The sequence below is a fragment of the Platalea leucorodia genome (assembly GCF_965183815.1).
Source record: "Platalea leucorodia genome assembly, chromosome: 4".
In the NCBI taxonomy this organism is placed as follows: domain Eukaryota; kingdom Metazoa; phylum Chordata; class Aves; order Pelecaniformes; family Threskiornithidae; genus Platalea; species Platalea leucorodia.
The window spans coordinates 18,798,086-18,815,025 of NC_138826.1; the positions used below are offsets into that span (position 1 = coordinate 18,798,086).

A 16,940-nucleotide genomic window follows, 5' to 3' on the forward strand; every position below is an offset into this window, starting at 1 on the left:
CAAAAACTGGAGATTGTGGCAGACTGTGCTCAGGCAGATAAGATTGGATCCAATGGCAGAGACACAATAGCCTGTTTTAGCTGCTCTAAGAGAGATAAAATGCATAAGCTATCAAGGATGAAAACTTTTTTGGGGAAACTTGGTAACAAATTATTTATTATTTTCTCACCTTTCCTATGTCTCAGTTACTTTTGCAGTTAGATTACTTACAGAATAAGTATCAGGGGCATATAGATGAAGTACTTTTAAGTATTGCTAATCCTACAATCTCAGCTGGACCTGGCTTCAAGCATTCAGGCTGGGTTATCTTCTTTCTGTGGAATCCTTGCAGCTGTGTAACATGAAAGCTTATATCTTGAAATAACATTTAAAGTGTTATTTCACTGTTACTTTTTTTTTTAAAGAAGGAATTGAAACAAAAGTGTCAGTAATTACATCAGAAATTATTAATCTCAATGAAAAGAACAGGAGGGACAGAAAGACAGGCTGCCAGAACTATTAAAAAAGAGTAGACCATTTCTTTTTACAGAGGAAATATGTGAAACAGCATATGAAAAAGAATATGTAAAGTTAAATACACCAGTTGACAACATCTGCTTATTCTTCCTTCAGTATAATAAAAGAACAGGCAGTAAAATTGATAGATGACATTTAAAAGTAATATGTGATTATGTTTTTCACTCTGACAAGGATCCTGATGTTGGATCCCTGATCCAAGGATATGCTCTTTGGGTTTGCACAGAAAGTTTGCCAGCTTCCAAATTTACTGGAAACAGAAAACAACTTGGAGTGCTCTTTGATACCAAAGGCCCTTAGCCCCTTAGCAAAAAGGGTTGTTGATATCTTCAGAGTGCTTCATTCTTTCCTGCCAACATAATCTAATTAATAAGCCATGGTAGCATTATCAAGAGTTGTGCATTAACCACTTCTTGGAGTCCTTCTCGTTTACCTCCTGTTGTAAACCATCTTTTTTGGAATTTAGATAACTTCATGATGACAGCAAAGGAGGACAGTTGATACCAGGTGGCTATTCATTACATTTCTATATCAAGGACTTATCTCACAGCAAATGTCACCTTCTTAGTGAATTCTCTCTCTGCTACAAAGCTGTAGAAAATATTCTATTTGTATGCAGGACAAACATTTTCTACTCTGCTTCTTCATATTGAAGAAGAAAGCAGGATTTTGCATACCTCAGAATACTACATAGCTTGCGATTGCAACCTGGTGATTGCAAGATACATACGTACCAAACATAGACTGTATTTATTGATAAGTAACCTTTCTTTAGACTAGAAACTTCTGGGCAATATATATAAAGAGCTTTTTTTAGCCCATATATTATGTGAGATGCTGTATATTTAAATTCTGCTGAAAACAGCCTTGATCCCTTTGGCATGTAATGTTACCTTTTAACTAAATGCTATATAGCAGTATAAAATAAATGTAACTATGGTATGAAACAACACTTGCTATATAAGCAATATCCCTAGAATTTATAACCCAGCCTGAACTGATTTATTATTTCTATTGATATAAACTCATGAACTTTTGGAAGCTGCGCAAAACATGCATTTCTTTGATATGTTTTATCTTGCCTTTCCTTTGCTTATTCAGTGAGTGAATGAGGGTAGTTGCCGTATTCTGCTGATTGCTTTAGAACATCTGTTTAAAATAGTTGTTATGCTTGAATTGCTGATCTTGATTGCATAGGATAGCATGGTCTATAAATAATCATGAGATATTTTACATCTCTATTTTTGGTGTGGATTTGAGAGGAACAGCTACTCTTTTTCACTTGAGAAGTTTGCATCAGGACTGAGTAGGGATTTGGCATTGGAAGTAGAATTCAATAATGGCTTTGCGCATCTGAAAACTGCATCTGAAAAATATTTGGGCTGGAGGTGAACGGTTAGTATGTCTGATCAGTATGTGTTAGTACGAATTATAGCACACTGGGTAAAGTTCTGCTGCAACAGAAAGTGTTCTAGTAAATTTGCATCTCAGTTTCAAGTGGGTTTTTGTTTTTAAGCCAAGTCTCTTTTTTACTTTTTAGATTTTGTTAGGTTCGCAGTATTTCTAAATATGACGAAATATTCATTATGAACTTCAAATACTAAATCTAAACTTTCTTTGTTGTATCTTATAAAGGAGTTGGGTAAGTAATGCTGACTTAGTAATATACAATCTCTGTAATAACTTGAAGATTTTTGGAAGCCCAAGTAATGGAATTCTAAATAGCACTGGCCTAATAATGGGCTCATGGGGTAAAAACAAACCTTAAAAATGCTAAGCTGCTTTATTCTGCTTGCATACAAATTACATTGTGTTCATTAGGTAGATGAGTCAACGTAGCACTGATTTCAAATGGACAGATGGTTTCTACTGAATGGTCATCTTAATGAGATGGGTAGGGTGTCACTTGAATTCCTCACAATGTAATCATTAGGCACAGAGGGTGTTGTATCTTCAAGGACGGTGATAGGAGAAAAATCCAAATCCACAGTCATTATGTTTACCAGTTCCAAAGAGAATAAGCAAACATTAAATAAATCTCATGTGTTTTTTTTTCTCAGGCAAAGCTAATGCAGGCAGTGTTCAGGTGTATCATATATTCACAGAAACATTTTTGTAACTTAAGTTTACAATGCAGTTAGTTTCTTGAATAACCCAGACAAACATTTTAGGAAACAGTGAGTTTCAGTTACAAAGTAATAAGTAATATGCTTTGTCTGTAAATATTAATATACTCTGAAAGCTGTAGTTTAAAAACATAAATATAATTTAAAATGCGTAATATTGTTTGACAAAATGTAGGTACATGAGGAAAAGTTTTATTTACAGTACATTCTGTAGGCCACTTAAAAAAAAAAAAAGATAATTTCTGCATATTTCATGCATGCAAAACTTTGCTGGTGTCAGCTGGAGGTTTATGTGTGGAATAAATGCAAATAATGTGGCTTAGTTTAAAAGAATTCTACCCTTAATTTAAGAAGTGTCTTTTTCATACTGAGACAATGTTCTTGTTTTAACTACTTTTGTCTTGTTTTAGGGTGATGGAGAAATATTTGAAAATTACTACAGAAAACAGAGAAGGAAACAAGCAAGATTAGTTCTGCAGCCGCAGTCAAGCATGGTAACCAATACTTTTGTTTTTGCATTGACTTGGGTTGTACCTAATACTTAGTAGTATTTTTATTCCTAAACTTGTTTTCTTTTTCACTGAAAGCATGAAACAGTAGAAGGCTATAGAAGATACTTCAGTCAAATTGTAGGGTAAGTTTTCCAAATGGAGATTTATTTCAGTTTTACTGTATTGATTCTTAATTCACCCTCTGTTGTCCCATTGTCCAAAAATTTTCTTCTGCAAGATTTAGTTTCTGCACAAATCATGTGGGTGGTTGTTGCTGGATCTGAGCGGGGAAGAGCATCCAGATCCTACCAGTACGGTGCCCCACAAGGAACCTCCAGCAGCCTAGGCTCCAGCTGACGTGAAACAAACTTTTAACATTTTGACTTCATGCTGGGCAAAGCAGAACACCAAACCTATGAAAGTGTCACTGCTTGAGTGGGGATGGGTTTAACTATGCTTGTGTGTGAAAGGGTAAAATTTGCTCTAATATTAGAAAACAACTTAATAATTGAAGCATTATTTTGTTTTAGTTTCTTTGTAGTAGAAGACCACATTTTACATGTAACCCAAGGATTGGTAACTAGAACATATACTGATGAACTCTGGAACATGGCCCTTTCCAAGATCATTGCTGTTCTTAGAACACATTCAGTAAGTGAGAAGTCTTATCAGTATTGCAGTTTAAATCCTCTTACTTCAGAGCTCTCTATATTTAAAGCTGGGATAGCAACAAAGTGAAAAATTACACCTCTCTCATGTTTTCTTTTCCTTGTGATTAAAAATTGCTCGGATTTGGGAGGGAGCCTGCCAAGCTTTTGTTTTTCCCAACAGTATCAGGCTGTGATCCGCAGCCATGAGCTATTTGCATAATCCTCCACTGATTTACAACTCACTGGGTCTTCCAAACCTTCTCTTAGTCCAGCAGTTTAGAATATGCAGAGTTAATCTGCTGTTATTATTGCAATCCTTCCTCATTAGTCTCAACTGACCTCTTCATTAGATCAGATTGAATAGTTCAGCTCTGAAAGCACCACGAGGAAATAGTTCCTAATTATCATTCCAAATGCTGTGTTTCCAAAATAAACTCCACCAGCAAAACCCTTGGAGCTATCTCTTCAATGCTATAGTAGTAATATGTTTATGTTGAAGTAAAGGTATTAGAAAAATCTTCACAGATGTTAGAATGTAATTCTGTATCATCAACTGAGTATTTCATTACATTCAAAGTGTGTCTCTTAAAGTTACATTTCTGCCTTAGCTCCAATGATGCAGCTATTTAGCTGCATGCTATTTCTTCTTCCTCTGTGAAAACCAGTGGAATACCATTGTTCTCTCAGATTGGCTGACAGTAAATTACTTTAGAGTTTACTATTGGTACAGCTTTTACTATCGGGGAAAAAAGAGTTTTATCTTTCCCTTTTTAATGTTTGCTAGAAGCAGTTCCTTTATGCAATGTTATTTTTATTGTGATTGATCTTTAATTCGAGGAATATTTTACATTTCGTATATACTGAGGAAAATGGCAAAAAGGTCAGATTGCAACTATAGTTTTATCATAGGCCCTTTACTGATCAGTGGTACATGAGGTGTTCTCATATTTTTAAATTTGTTTTAGAGGATTGGGATAAATTGAGATATATTCAGCATTTTTTTAAGCTAAATACTTTGCAAGTTAATTGACTGCATATGGATTTATACACCTATGTAAGAATACGGTAGTTTAAGGAGTAAAAGTAATGTAATCTCTAAAGAACTTTTCAATGTCTTGTCATGTAGTTGATGACTATTTCTTCTCAAAATGCATAACTCCCATCAAAACCAATCACAATCTCTTTCTAACATCATCCTAGTACAGACTAATGTTTAGATAAGTGTATGTTGTCTTATGAGGTATTGTAGACCAAATCCTTACTTTATTAAAGTAAGCTAAGAGCAAAAATTAAAGAAAGGTAAAACAGGTGTATATAGTCTCTAATCAATACTATATTCTCATGCTGCTTTAAGTTATTTTAATATAAATATGTTTTTACTTTATTCAGTATTGCAAATAGTGAAGCTGAGGTGAAAGCCTTAGTTGTATGACTCCACACCTCTGAAAATAAAATTTCAGTCATTTAGTAAATAACTTAGTGTCTTGACTTTTTACCATCAAGTTTGTAATTTGAATTTATTTAGAAAGTATTTTATAGTGTTTTCCCCATACGTCTGGGAGACTGTCTGAGGTGGCACAGTTAGCCCTAGTTAGACGCAGGCTTAGTGTTCAAAAGAATGTCCTGTGGAAACCTCTCTGATGTTGATTTAGCCAAGCATTTTGATGTGTGCTTATGTTCCACTGAAATAAATGTAATTTGCTGATTTTGAATCTCAGTACAACATACTGATATTTATTCAATCTCATATTTTAGTTTACTTTTTCTGAGCGTTTATACTACTGATAGTTCATATAAAAATTTAACAAATACTTTTATGTAGCTGGACTAAGTTAAGACAAGTGAGTCTAAGTCGTTTTCTACTAAGGCAGTCAGTCAGGTAAGGGGATAAGGCTGGAGAGTTTAACCTGTGCTAATATTCTTTGAAAATGTATGTCCCATATTTTAAATCCTTTTAATAAAATCAGAATTTCTCACTTGCAGTCATATTGCAGTGATCCCGACCTTGTTCTGGAACTGAAGAATCTCATTGTAGTATTTGCTGATACTTTGCAGGTACATATTATATTAGTAATTTAACTGAAATTCCTAGAGTCAAATTTTTCCTTTAGGTGAGTAAGTGGAATGCTTTGGGTTTTCCTGAATCTTATATACAAATCAAGAACAAACTTACACAATAATATTTAAAAAATATGTGTATTTCTTGCCTTGGTTCTTCCTTTTCAGTATTATCAATTTAATGTATGCATTCTGGGCTATCCCGCTAGCATCTAGTTATTCATATCTGTGCAAAGTTAATGTTAGCTTTGTAATTTGTGTACGTTTTTGTCTTTTATAAATGCTTTACTTCTGATCTTTAGCAAGAATAGCATTCCAGTTATCATTAACTCTCTAGCTGAAAGACCAAATGAACATGATTGGCAAGTATTCTTGCAATGTTTAACAGACTGATTAAAAAAGATTAGTTATATGCATAAATATGAAGTTAACATGTTACAGAGAAATGGGACAAATTTCTGCTTGAAAACTGAGAGCATAGGATAAAGTATTTGGTAAGAATTTAATATATAATCTTTTAATTGTAGTTATGTTTTTAAAGTACTACAATTTGTTTTATAGAAGTGACAAGATTGAATAATAAGTCTCATCTCAGAGTTATGAAATGATGTGATAGGAATTGAGTGTATTACTTCTTGAATTATCCAACCTTTTCATTTTTATACCTTAGGGCTATGGTTTTCCTGTGAACCGACTATTTGATCTTTTATTTGAGATAAGAGACCAGTACAATGAAACACTTCTTAAAAAGTGGTCTGGACTGTTCAGGTTAGTATTTCAAAATAATTGTGCCTTGTGTATTGCATTTATTGTTTTTGTCTGACTTCAAATTTTTTTGATAGAGTTATAATTTTGGAAGAATTGATTAACTCAGTATTGTGTATGAATTTCGGGTTGGATAGGACGAAGATATTCATCACATGTAACTAATATTTAGGAGAAGAGCCATAGAGTACTGCTTTTGTAGTTAATGGAGAGAAGGAAGGTCTCCAAAGGGACATTATTGGAGAAACATGCAGGAGAGAGACGTCTGTTTTTCTTCATTAGGCACCTAATAACTCTATGCTATTGCAGGAGGGCATTAGGTTCCTAATTTAGGTTGTCTTAATGTTTACAGTTAGCTGATATGCCTATCTCCTTGACAGACTACTGACATTACCAGTACATCTTCATGTTTTTTTTAATGCAGTTTTGTTTCCACCTATTCTTTGGAGTCATTTGATTGAGTAAATTGTAAACCAGGAATATGGCAGCCTGGAACTGTACTCCAAAGCCTGTTTGCAGATAGTGTGTGATGTCTAAATGTGCAGAAATTGTTTACTGTAAAATATGTTATATTGTATTATAGAAAACTCTAAAATTAAATGGTCCACTTAAGGTTCTCAAGCTCTCTAGGCTCCTAGTATAGTCATTTGATTGGTAGAAAAGTCTAGAGAGTACTTAACGCTGTGGCCATGTGCTTAGTTGAAGTTCTCTGAATCGTCACTATTGTTTGTTTGTAGCTGTGGTACCGAAGTGAGACACTCTGAATATCTGCTTTAGTGTAGGCAAAGTGTAGACTACCATAATTAAGTATCTCATTATGGTTTACCCTGGAGTAGACTAGTTGATCTAAAATTCCTTTGCTGTATTATGCTTTGAGTCACACATATTAAAACGCTTTCAGCTATTTTTTCTCTGTGATTAGACACAGTATAAAGAGTTAGCATATACAAGGTACTTCCAAATTAATCTAAAAATAGTTTGAATGTCTGAAATTATGATGATTGCAGCTCATAACTTTTTGAAGCTGCACACCTAAGTGTGGTAGTAAAAATTATATTCATTTACATGTTTTAACACTGGGAAATACTGTACATAAGTTACATGTCCTAAATTTTTTTTTACTTGACTAACTAATTCGCCAGGGATATTTTTGAAGCGGACAACTACAGCCCTATTCCTGTAGCAAATGAAGAGGAATACAAAATAGTTATAAGCAAATTTCCTTTTCAAGATGCAGAACTTGATAAGGTAAGGAAAAGTTTTATGTTATTAAAGTTTGCCGAGATCCAATTAAGGACTCTTGGGACAGTAATGGTTTTTATAATTAAAAAGCAATTAAAAATTGAAAAGCTAGGTAGATTAAGAGGCTAAATCACCTTCTTTATGTGTAATTATATAGTCATAAATAAATATGAAAATTAAAGCTTTAGTCATTTGCTCTGATGTTTGAGTGAATAATGAAACCCATTGTTTTGTAAACAAATTAATAATACACTTTAATTGATACAGTCTTTATGTAATTATAATACTGTCTGTCTTTAGTTAAATTTTGTTGCAACTCATTGGGTTTAGTAACTCATAGTATATTATATGCTGTAGTATTGCAAAAATATGTGTAAAACAGGGATCTGTTAGAGACAGAGCAACTTTTGTATTTCACTTTTAAAATTAATTATTTGTGTTTGAGCATGTGGGGCAAAATAAACATGACGAGCCTGTAAATAATTCTGCCATACTAACATTCCAATAGGATATTCTTTCATAGCCTCAGCCATTCTTTCACTACCGTCTCCGTTCACAGAAAGGTAATTAATATGTTCTGCTCTTCAAATATGGTTTTGGTAATACCAACAAAGAAATAACAGGCCCATGATGGAGTCTGTAGACGGGAACTAAATCTAAGAACCACATGACAGTGGGAGTAACTATTGTAGAGGGAAGCTGGTTTATACATGATCCATCACTACAGATATCTGCAAAAGTAAAAAGATACTCTAATTGAATGATTCAGCAGGGATTTACCAGGCAAATGTAACAGCTGCATGTCATTAATACAGTATTGCAGTGAAGATGAAAAACTAAAGGTGGGTTTTATGCTGATCTTTTAACAGGACTCCAGAGTGCTTGCTGGATGCTTTCCTCCATCAAATTCATTTACTTAGCTATTATAATACTAAAATAAGATAAAATGAATGGAAATCCCTTACAGTGTTGGAAGTATGCCATACCCCGGATACTATTTAGGATGACATATTTTGCTAATAAATTGCAAAGGTTTTTAACTTGCACTAAATAATTTTATCTGCTAGCCTCTCTCACTCTGTCTGATGTATCAGCATGCATGTGTGGACGTTACTTGTGTAGGCATGTGTAGTTACATATATGTAACTACATATATGTATATGATTAATATAATATATTAGTATGTTATATATGTGTGTATTAATAATACATATGATTATATATACTTATATGTGTATATACGTATATTAATGTATATAATATATTTATAATAAACATATGTATTAATACATATATTAATATAGTACATATATTAATATATAATTAATGTATATTAATCATATACATATGATTAATACAAAGCTTTGGCTCTTGTTTCACCAGAAGGGAGATGTATTCTCTGTACCCAACAATTTTCATTTTCATTTATGACACAGGGAGGGATTTCTGTTTCATAGTGAGCAGCACTTTTTGTAGATATTTCATGGGCAAAATCTCACTGATGCTTAGTTTTTTGGGCTGGTGAGCTTGAGAGTAAAGCTGGGAATCAGTTTGGATTCTGTTCCCAGCCCTATCATTGACCAGCTACGTGGTGCTGGTAAGTCACTTCACATCTCTCTGCCCTGTTAATCCATCTGTAAAGCAGGAATAACATTTTTTTACATATCTCTGAAAAGAGCTTTCAAACCTGTATGTAAAGCAGAAGGACATCATTAGAAATAAAGCAGTCTGAGGTTTTTTTTCTTGTGTCCTGGCAATTTTTGAAGCAGTTTAGTTGACTTCAACCAAATTTAGCAAAGGGGCAGAAGTCTCAAAGATAATTGAGTTCCTAAAAGTTTTGTCAACTAGGCAATGGGATAGAGGGGAAAGAATCATTAAGTATCCTTGTTGAAAGAAAGGCTGCAGTATTACCTTATGTGTTATTAGATAGCAGGGGATCCACGTGGAGGGGAAACTTTATAAATGCTCCAACATCACTTCTGTTAGTTGCTGTTTATAATCTCATCCAGTTCACCTCTCTGTTGTTGCCTCAGGCTATAAGGCACTGGGAGGTCCTATTGGGTAGGTTAATTTAATCTACATTTCGATGTTTAAAAAAAAATTTAAAAAACCAGATGTGTAAGTTCAGGCTAGTCATTGAAGGAGCCTGTGTAGTTGATAGAGAGGAATGGACACACCAGAGGGCTCATTCCATTTGATGCATCTCTGATGCCTTTTACAGATTAAGGGGAATTTCACCTTTGAAAATGTCTGTTTCTCTCCATTTAGTAAAGAAAGAGGCAAGCCTGAGTGAGTGTCTCATTTTTAACTATAGGTTAGGATGAATCACCCTCACATTTTACAGGTAAGTTTATCATAGGAGTTGCTTGCAGCACATTAGGCAGAATTATGACCAGAACCTACTAGATATTTAACATAATAAATCCAATCTAACTGGACAAAACAGTCTTGTCTGGAATCTGCTGTTTAAATTGAATGTGCCAAACTATCATGGTTTGATTATATCATCTAATTTTACTCCCTTTCTGTACTCAGAAGTGGAACAATTGGCTTGTATCTCCAGGTTTTTTTTCCTTGCTGCCTACTCTAATAAGCAGACAGAAAGTGGTGTGTCCTCCTGTATTGGCTAGACACTGTAGAGGATAAAGAATTGCTTCTCTTAGATTGTTGAATAGATGAAGGTTGAGACTCAAGCCCTGCTGACAGAATGCTGTAATGATCCGAAGTAGTTGTATGTAATAGCACTTGTTTTATCTGTAAAAATTAATTGCTTAAATCAGATGAACACATATTTGAAGTAAATTTTATTGTTAAAACACAGTTTACTATCGCTGTTGAATGACATGAAAGCCCGGCACTTATACCACATAATTGTCACACCACCTAATCTTAAATAAAGAGGTATGATTAGGAGAATGTCAAGGTAATCTGTTTTGTCTTGTATTTTTAATACACAAATGTTGACCTACTGTTGATTAATGCTTTTTTTTTTTTTTTTTAGAGAAATGAAATTCTCCAGGGATGATAGCAGTTGTTAATTATTTTTCTCATGCATTAGTCATAGAGTAAACAGAAAATTAATTGTTTTGCAGATTTCAAAAATTACGTATTCAGTGCAGAAATATCTATTTGGTATGTGTAGATTTAATTGAATGTAATTTTTTTTGTCATCCCAAATACAGTATCAGCTTTAAAATTGAAGTAAGAAGCATGATTTTATTCTTACAGACTATTAGTACTTCCCACATGTTAATCCAAATTGTTGAAATTAATTCAAACCGCTTTGGTTTTTTGAGCCATCAAGAGAAAGTAAATATATGACAGTAAATATACATGCCTAAACATACTCAAGATGCTTTGAAAATTCCAGATGTATTGAACATCTCAACCCTTTTTTTTTTTTTCTTGCACTGCTTTCTTTGGCAAAAAAATGTTTGCATTTTTGAACCTCTCATCCCACTTACATCTGTCTTGTTCATTGAGATTAAAAGTGGTTCGAGACCTGTTTTTTAATGTGTGTTTGTAAATGGCTTTCTACAGAGGGATCTTAAATTACATAAAGTCTCCAAACTTTATTGTAATTTAAATAAGTGATAAAGTTCTCTTTTGCTTATAAGCTATTTAAACAGATGGACAAGTCAGCCTGACACATACCATTATTTGCATTTGATGAAAAACAGAAAAGCTTAAGATAGATTAAAATATTGATAGTGCTAAGTGGCATTCTAGTTACTGCCTTTAACACCAAGCTCTCCTTAGAATCAGTTTCAAGTGTAAGATAGTATTATCTTTTATTTCCACAGCAATCCTTTCCAAAGAAGCTTCCAATGTCTCAGTCAGTGCCTCAGATTTATATCCAGGTTAAGGAATTTATTTATGCAAGCCTTAAGTTTTCAGAGTCACTTCACCGCAGGTAAGCTTAAAGTATCAGGAATGTGACTATAAGGTGACCTAAAAAAATGAAAATATATTTTCTTGTGCTTGCTAGCTGTGCTTGTTTCATAATTTACATATAATGTACATATTTAATTCTTTATATCTAATCTATGATTCCCAATGCTATAGCATATATTTTGTATGTGTATATATGTTGTATACAATATGTGTATGTCTGTATGGGTGAAGGTAGCTTGGCATGGTAAGCAGTCTAAAACACTGCTGGGGTTTTTTAAACGATATTGGCTGCTTCGAATAATCTGGAGATTTAATTTATTTAACAAAGCATGTAAGATTTGAAAAATATGCTTTGGTACTGACCATTTCAGAAATAATTGTGTAGCATCCCTGATTACTTCAAACGGTCTTCCCCTGCTCAGTGCTTTGAGTTTCTTTAGCAATGATTTCTCCTGCAACAAAACGTGCTGTCTGCATGCTCATTCCCTCTTCCATCCCACCTTTTTCTGATGGAAAACATCACAGTTCTCCCATTTCCTTTCCTCTTGTGGCCTTCAAAAGCTTAGTTTTAATTACATAAAATAACATTGATAGATCTGAAATCTGGAAGGTATTCGTGACTGGTCACCCACTTCTGTACTGTCAAAGATGTAAATGACTCGTTTTCACACATTCTTAATTGATACTGTTTATAATTTACACGTACTAATGAGCACATGTTGACCTCCTCAGTAACTCATTAAAACCCACAAATTACTCTTTCTGAACTGCTGTGTCAATAAACATGTCCAAAATCTGAAAAAAAAAAAAAAAAGGTTTTGCTTCAGTGTTGAAATTCAGTTAATGGATAATTTGGTAAGTGAAAGAGATGTTGTGTGTGTTAGAGCACAGAAGACTTGGAGCAACCAGAAATTAAATGCACATAGTGAATTCTTAACATGAAAAGTTTGCTTTGCAGGGGAAAAAATAAAAATATTAACTATTACTGTCAAAGTATTGTCATGTACAGCATAGTTATAAAAATAAACTTTTTTTCAGCTCAACAGAAATAGATGATATGCTCAGAAAATCTACAAATCTGCTGCTTACAAGAACTCTAAGTAGTTGTTTACAGAACCTAATTAAAAAACCTCATATAGGTTTAACCGAGGTAAGTTTTAAAAATCATGGTTTTAAGACAATTAGTATTAAAACTATTCTTGTAAATGTAGATATACCCTGGTATTAAGATTTGTGTAAGAAAAACAAGTAGCGTTTGCTTTAAAGTTGAAAATTTAAAAAGGTGAAAGATGAAGTATGAAAAAGCATCAATATCTGTTACATAAATAATAACAATACAGTGTTGGGTCTAATAATAACAATACAGTGTTGGGCATCTACACAGAGATGCCTTTTGAGAGAGAGGTGACAATGAGAGAGTTCTGTCTCCTGTATGATAAACAGAGATTTGCAAGAAATAAGTGAAAGACTCTTACTTCTTTGGTTGCATACAGAGCATCGTTCGTGTCTTCTGCTCCTGTCTATGCATTAGTAGCACATTGTTTAGCTTCTTTTTCTTCCTGTTAAAAAAAAAAAGGTGGGGGGGAAGAAGATCTCACATGAACTGTGTAAGATTTCAGAGTAAACCTCCCAGATCAAGTAATCTAAAATCTCAAGTTCACTCTAACACATGAAACTTTTTCTATAGTAATTGCAATTAAAATATTTTAGTAGGTTTGTGCATGTTGTTTCTTCATCAGGATTCTCAGTTTAATTTGTTTATTGGACAGAATAAGACAGGGTGAGACAGTGAATTACTCTGAACATTCACTGCAGGAGCATGCAATGTCAGGAGATAGCAGGTACCTACTGAAACATGCTGAGAAGGACTTAGACTGTTGCCGTTAGAGCAGTGTTATGTCATACTGAATCTTTTTTTTAAACTGCAAGAACCTCTTGTATAGATGAAATCAAGAAGAAGATGATGAGGAGAAAACTCTATAAATCATATATTGCTGTGTTAGTAAGACAAGCCATACAATTTTTCTGAGACGTAGTTTTCTATGTTCTTGAAATTGGTACAGGAATATTTTCAAAGATATGAAAATAAATTCAGTAGTATTTTTTGAGGTGTTTCATTATCAAGTCAGTATGTTTTATGAGAAAAATGTTAAAAAAGAGAAAAATTCTTTTACCAAGCATTACATTACTGTTCACTAAAATAGACAGTATGCAGTGAGAATTAAGATATAATATACTGATATTTCAGTTGTTGTGCATTATGTATGTTGTCTAATTTGTGAACTGAATGCGAATGTAGGTCCTGCTTATAAAAACATTTCTATCATGTACAAGCAGATTGTTACCATTGTTGGGGGGGTAAGGAGTTGACAACCTTATTTTTTAAATTCCCTAACTTCAGAATGCATCATTCTGCAGACAAGATTGTGATTATTTTTTTTAATAGCAGTAAATTTAAAAAAAAAATTTTTTTTATGGTACTAATTAGCGGTTTGCTTTTGGCAATATATTTTCCTTTATTTTTCCCTTCTTTAGTTCTAAAATATCAATTGGATTTATTTCACTGATTAGGTGTCTGCAGTCTTCATTTTTAAAATGGCATCATCTGTATGTAAACTGTAGTATTACTCCTTAGTGGTGTTTGAAAGCAAACTAGAAAACTAACAGGTAATAGGTGGTAACCTGAAATACTGTAATTAATTTCTAGTAGCATTATTGCTGAAAGAAGTAACCATTTACAAAATCAAATGACAATGGGTGATACAAAAAGGATTTTTACAAGATTTTTTTTCTCTCTTGTAGCTTGTTCAAATCATCATAAACACAACACACCTGGAACAAGCCTGTAAATACCTTGAGGATTTTATATCTAACATTACAAATATTTCACAAGTGACTGTTCACACTGCAAGACTTTATGGACTTTCTACATTTAAGGTATGGTATATCTCATCTGTTATATGACTATGTCTGAAAAGTTACATTAAAATCACTATAAATGAAGCATTTTAAAACAAAAGGGGTGAGGGCAAAGCTGCACTCATTCTCATTTTTGACTCTAAACCAATTCTGAACTGTTAAGAATTCAATTCTAACACTGAGCAGATAAACACTGTTTTTTATGTTATCGGTATGATCTGAAATACGTCAGTACGTGAGAAGCATCAATATTCTCTTTCAGATGCATCTTTTATTAAGTTATGAAATGACAAGCTAAGCTTAACTGCACCAGAAGCTTTCAATAGATTAAGCTCCAGTTTGTGTAACGTCTCCCCTTTCGAGCAAAACAGCTAGTTTAATCTAAAACGTTTGTATTATTTATTTGTTTTTATTCTGCAATAGAGATATTTTGTGGTATATTTTCAAGTTGTGTAGTTTAGTAATATAAAAGCAGTATTAAGAATGTTACAAAGCATAAATTATTCAATTATCTTTTTAGAATTCGTATGTCCTTTATATATACAATAATACTTGTTAAAATGATCACTGGGAACTTGCCCGTTTCTAATGTATGGCAACGACTTATCTGCACAAGCTGTATTTTCTCTGACATTTTTCAGAAGTGGCAGAAGTACTTAAGCTTATATCTGAAAAAATTAAAGTAGATCGTAGGTGATGCATACTCAGCATAGACAATTGTAATTTCAACAGTTAGCATGCCAACATTTGTAAGCCAAGTATAAAATAATCCTAAAATAAAAAATGTTGTAGTTTTCGTTCTATATATGGCTCCTCATCTCATTAGTAGGTGAAGTTCTCCTAGTTGTTCCTGCATTTGTCTATACAAAAATTCTGAAGGATTTTGAAAAGAGGAAACAAAGCAAAAATACCAAGTGACTTGTATAGTCACGTCTGATGTCCTTGGCAGAGCAAGGCATACCCTCTCCACCATATTACTCAAGAGGCCTTAGTCCTTTTTCAGTTGTAAGGCAGACACGTGTTGTTAATGAAAAACCAGCACGTAAAAATGAAATTGCTGAAGACAACTTATACACGTAATGTCAGGAAACTCAAGATGACTGAGATTTATCCCTAAGATAAATTAGTCAAACTTCTGATCCTTGCTCAGGCTGTTTTATGTCATAATGACCCTAGTAAGCTCTAAAACAAGATCCCAACAGCTGGACTAGCTGTGCTGAGTGCAAAGATGGTTTGGTGTCAGGCCACTGAATGGCCCTACACCAGAAACCCTCCTCTACACCTGTCCCCAGTGCCACAGCGCAGATGTTTAGAGATCCTTCATGCTCTGGTGGTGGTTGAGCACCAGGTACTTCTTTCAAGCACCAGGTGGTTGTGTACATTGAAGAACCAAGCTTTGGTATTCATATACATAAAATATAGCAGAAATTATTTCATTGACTGAGTCTGACTGAGTAGCTTTTTTGGTTTAGAATAGAAGCAAATGTGTGTGCTTCGGGGGCGATTTGGGGTTTTCTTTCTGTGGTGGGTTGACCCTGGCTGGACGCCAGGTGCCCACCAAAGCCACTCTATCACTCCCCCTCCTCAGCTGGACAGGGGAGAGAAAAACATAATTAAAGGCTCGTGGGTCGAGATAAGGACAGGGAGATCACTCAGCAATTACCGTCATGGGCAAAACAGACTCGACTGGAAAATTAATTTAATTTATTACCAATCAAATCAGAGAAGAGTAATGAGAAATAAAACCAAATCTTAAAACACCTTTCCCCCACCCCTCCCTTCTTCCCGGGCTTAACTTCACTCCCGATTTCTCTACCTCCTCCCCCCGAGTGGCACAGGGGGACCGGGAATGGGGGTTGCGGTCAGTTCATCACACGCTGTCTCAGCCACTCCTTCCTCCTCAGGGGGAGGACTCCTCACACTCTTCCCCTGCTCCAGCGTGGGGTCCCTCCCACGGGATACAGTCTTCCATGAACTGCTCCAACATGAGTCCTTCCCACAGGCTGCAGTTCTTCACAAACTGCTCCAGCGTGGGTCCCCCATGGGGGTTACAAGTCCTGCCAGCAAACCTACTCCAGCATGGGCTCTTCTCTCGATGGGTCCACAGGTCCTGCCAGGAGCCTGCTCCAGCGTGGGCTTCCCACAGGGTCACAGCCTCCTTTGGGCATCCACCTACTCTGGTGTGGGGTCCTTCATGGGCTGTAGGTGGATTATCTGCTCCACTGTTAACCTCCATGGGCCGCAGGGGAATCTCTGCTCCAGTGCCTGGAGCACCTCCT

At 34.6% G+C, this 16,940-nt stretch overlaps 1 protein-coding gene across 4 annotated transcripts in view; it reads left to right on the forward strand.

The window, feature by feature from the left end:
- EXOC6 (exocyst complex component 6) overlaps positions 1 to 16,940 on the forward strand; it is a 94,854-nt gene that overhangs the window by 30,590 nt on the left and 47,324 nt on the right. For all 4 annotated transcript variants that reach the window (XM_082310514.1, XM_082310511.1, XM_082310512.1 and 1 more), the window contains exons 9-17: positions 3,053 to 3,136; positions 3,230 to 3,276; positions 3,664 to 3,784; positions 5,767 to 5,838; positions 6,512 to 6,609; positions 7,749 to 7,854; positions 11,652 to 11,761; positions 12,781 to 12,892; positions 14,545 to 14,679. In XM_082310514.1, coding sequence (XP_082166640.1) covers positions 3,053 to 3,136; positions 3,230 to 3,276; positions 3,664 to 3,784; positions 5,767 to 5,838; positions 6,512 to 6,609; positions 7,749 to 7,854; positions 11,652 to 11,761; positions 12,781 to 12,892; positions 14,545 to 14,679 — 885 coding nt within the window. The remainder of the gene's footprint in view (positions 1 to 3,052; positions 3,137 to 3,229; positions 3,277 to 3,663; positions 3,785 to 5,766; positions 5,839 to 6,511; positions 6,610 to 7,748; positions 7,855 to 11,651; positions 11,762 to 12,780; positions 12,893 to 14,544; positions 14,680 to 16,940) is intronic.